The 2888-nt window shown below is 60.5% G+C and overlaps 1 protein-coding gene across 1 annotated transcript; it reads right to left on the reverse strand.

Moving 5' to 3' along the window:
• Positions 1-969: 969 nt before the first annotated feature.
• On the reverse strand, positions 970-2882 carry LOC119323275 (UDP-glucuronate 4-epimerase 1-like). The gene has a single exon (XM_037596876.1). The coding sequence runs from the start codon at positions 2574-2576 to the stop codon at positions 1260-1262; it is 1317 nt and encodes a 438-aa protein (XP_037452773.1). The 5' UTR covers positions 2577-2882; the 3' UTR covers positions 970-1259.
• Positions 2883-2888: the final 6 nt, after the last annotated feature.

Here is a 2888-nt window from a genome sequence, read left to right on the forward strand (position 1 = left end):
CCGTGCGCGAGAGAGACCGACCACCGGCCAATCGACCGACGACTCGGGCCGATGCAGGCCAGTCGTCGCGCCGCAGAGCAGCAGAGCATAACATATTCGATCTTAACCGTCTGTCGCATTTCAGATTACCAATCGCCACTCCTTGTCAACTTGTCCCATAATAATTTAACCAAAATATTTAGCCCGTGCAGCGATGCCACGCGTCCGTCCGGAGGAGCAAATCTCCGCGACAATAACAAAGAATAAAATATTCGCGAAAAAAACGAAAGAATAAAATAAAATTCAAAGATCTCAGGAACAAGAACAAAACGTACTCGTGTTCCTATATGGTATATACGAATAAAAATAAACTTGGTACGTACTCATCCTCGAGTACGTAGCAATAAAGAAATGCAGTTCGAATACAGCTCATCCTCGAGTGTCGCCTCGCCTCGCCTCGCCCCCACCCCATCCGCGTCGACGGGCCCACCCATGTGGCCCACGTGGGGAGGCCCTGCCACCGACCAATCGGCGACACCGAGGCCCCACTCCCGCCCCAGCTCCATCGAGCCAGCGACGCGCGCGCCAAAGCCCAGCTGGCGGCCACCGTCGCGCGCTTCGATGCAACGCGCGTCCCTCCAAAGCTTATCCCCAACGCTCCAGAGCGACGGCGCCGGATTCGGAACCTCCTCCCGATGGTTCCGCCGCGAATTCTCCGGCGACCCCCTTCCGCGCGCTTTCTCCGGGGGGTAATCGGAACGGCAAAGGAACAAACCGCCCGATTTTTTAAAATTTAAACGGGCGATCAGATAAGCCAGATCGTAGCTCCATTTTGTTAGGTTATAATAACATGCACTAATTGAAATTTTGGAAAAAGTTTTAGATCATGGGGGGAGGGGAAAAGAAGAAACTAATCAAGGGGCACTTTGTCTTTACAGATGAAGAAGGGGAGGGTAAAGAGAGTAGATAAAAAAATGCAATGATAAACAATGAGAAAAGGTTTCGCTCCATTGCTTTCTTCGTCGGCGCCCGGCGCCAAGGGAAGGAAAGAATTCGGTCCGGGATTGATTGATTTTCATATTCTTGATCGGAGAACACCATAAAACGTAGCATTCCCACAAAAAGAATCGAGACAAGAATGCCGTTAATGCTTGGCGACGATCCATCCATCCATCCATGGGACTAAAAATGTTTGATCCGGGAGTGGTCGGAAATAAAGAATCAGCAGGGGGGGTTGGGGGAGGAGGGAGGGGAAGAATTCCGGCGGCGCGGCGGAGCGGTCACAAGTTCTTGGATCCCCGGGTGTAGCCGTAGTAGGAGAGGTACCACTTGACGAACTTCTTGAGGCCGGCGTCGAGGTTGGTGGCGGGCTTGTACCCGAGCTGCTGCCGGGCGAGCGAGATGTTAGCGTGGGTGAAGGGCACGTCGCCGTTGCCGGGCATCTCCACCACGTGCTTCCTCGCCTTCACGCGGAGGTGCTTCTCCAGGATGGCCACCAGGGTGGGCACCGTCACCGGGGACGTGTTGCCCAGGTTGAAGATCCGGTACGGCGCCGGCCCGCGCTTCTTGCCGCCGGTGCCCGTGCTCCTGCCCGCCGTGTCCAGCGACCCCAGGCAGCCCTTGACGATGTCGTCGATGTAGGTGAAGTCGCGGGCGAGGTCCACGTGGTTCTTACCCCGGTACACCGTGATGGGCTTCCCCTGCAGGATGTTGCGGGTGAAGGAGAAGTAGGCCATGTCCGGCCGCCCCCACGGACCGTACACCGTGAAGAAGCGCAGGCCGGTGATGGACAGCCCGTAGATGTGGTTGTACGAGTGGGTGATCTCCTCGCCGGCCTTCTTGGTCGCCGCGTAGAGCGACGCCGGCTGGTCCGTGCGGTGGGACTCGGAGAAGGGCACCTTGTCGTTGAGGCCGTAGACCGAGGAGGAGGAGGCCCAGACGATGGCCGGCTGCGGGTCGGCGTTCTTGCAGGCCTCCAGGAGGGTGACGAGCCCCGCCACGTTGGAGTGCACGTACGAGGCCGGGTTCTCCATGGCGTAGCGCACGCCGGCCTGCGCGGCCAGGTGGAGCACGTGCGTGAAGGGCACGACGTCGAAGAGCTTGGCCAGGAGGCGGCCGTCGTTGATGTCGCCCTCGACGACGAAGACGCCGTGGGAGGTCAGCAGCGCCTTGCGCGCCTTCTTGAGCGAGGGGTCGTAGTAGGCGTTGAAGTTGTCGATGCCGACGACGCCGTCCCCGCGCTTGCGCAGCGCGAGCGAGCAGTGCGCGCCGACGAACCCGGACGCGCCCGTGACGAGCACCGACATCCCGGCGCCGGCCGCCGAGCCCGGCGGCCGGCGCGGCGCGGCGGAGGCGCGGATCTGGCGCTCCCAGTGCAGGCCGCCCCAGGAGGCGGCGAAGTACTTGGAGGAGGTGTCGACGAAGGACTGGAAGCTGAGGTAGGAGGCGGTCATGGCGACGAGGAAGAGCGCCCAGAGGAACATGGTGCTGGTCGAAGCGAAGCAGCGGTGCAGCTGGCGGTTCATGGTGCCGCCCGCCCGCTCGATCTTCACCTTGCCGGGGGTCGACGGGAAGAGGTCGTCCTCCAGCGCCCGCATCTTCTTGCAGCACGCCGTCGCCGTGCTGCCCGCCCGCCCGCCGCGGCAAGCAAGCCGATCAAGAAACCAAGAATCCCTCACGCCCCTTGCTGCCCCTCCTTCTCCCGGACGACGACGCAACCACGGACGGATGGAGGATCAAGCAAGCAAGCAAGCAGGCGCAAATCGGCGCGGTGCCTTCCGTCCGACGGGTGGACTCCTGGCGCGTGCGTGCGTAGGTATCCCGTCGGGAAATCCGGGGAGGACGGAAGGAATTTGCGCGAGCGAATTTTATTGTGTTGTGTGGGGGGGAAGAAAGGGAAAGTGGGAGGG

The sequence above is a fragment of the Triticum dicoccoides genome, chromosome 6B (genome assembly GCF_002162155.2).
Source record: "Triticum dicoccoides isolate Atlit2015 ecotype Zavitan chromosome 6B, WEW_v2.0, whole genome shotgun sequence".
Lineage (NCBI taxonomy): Eukaryota > Viridiplantae > Streptophyta > Magnoliopsida > Poales > Poaceae > Triticum > Triticum dicoccoides.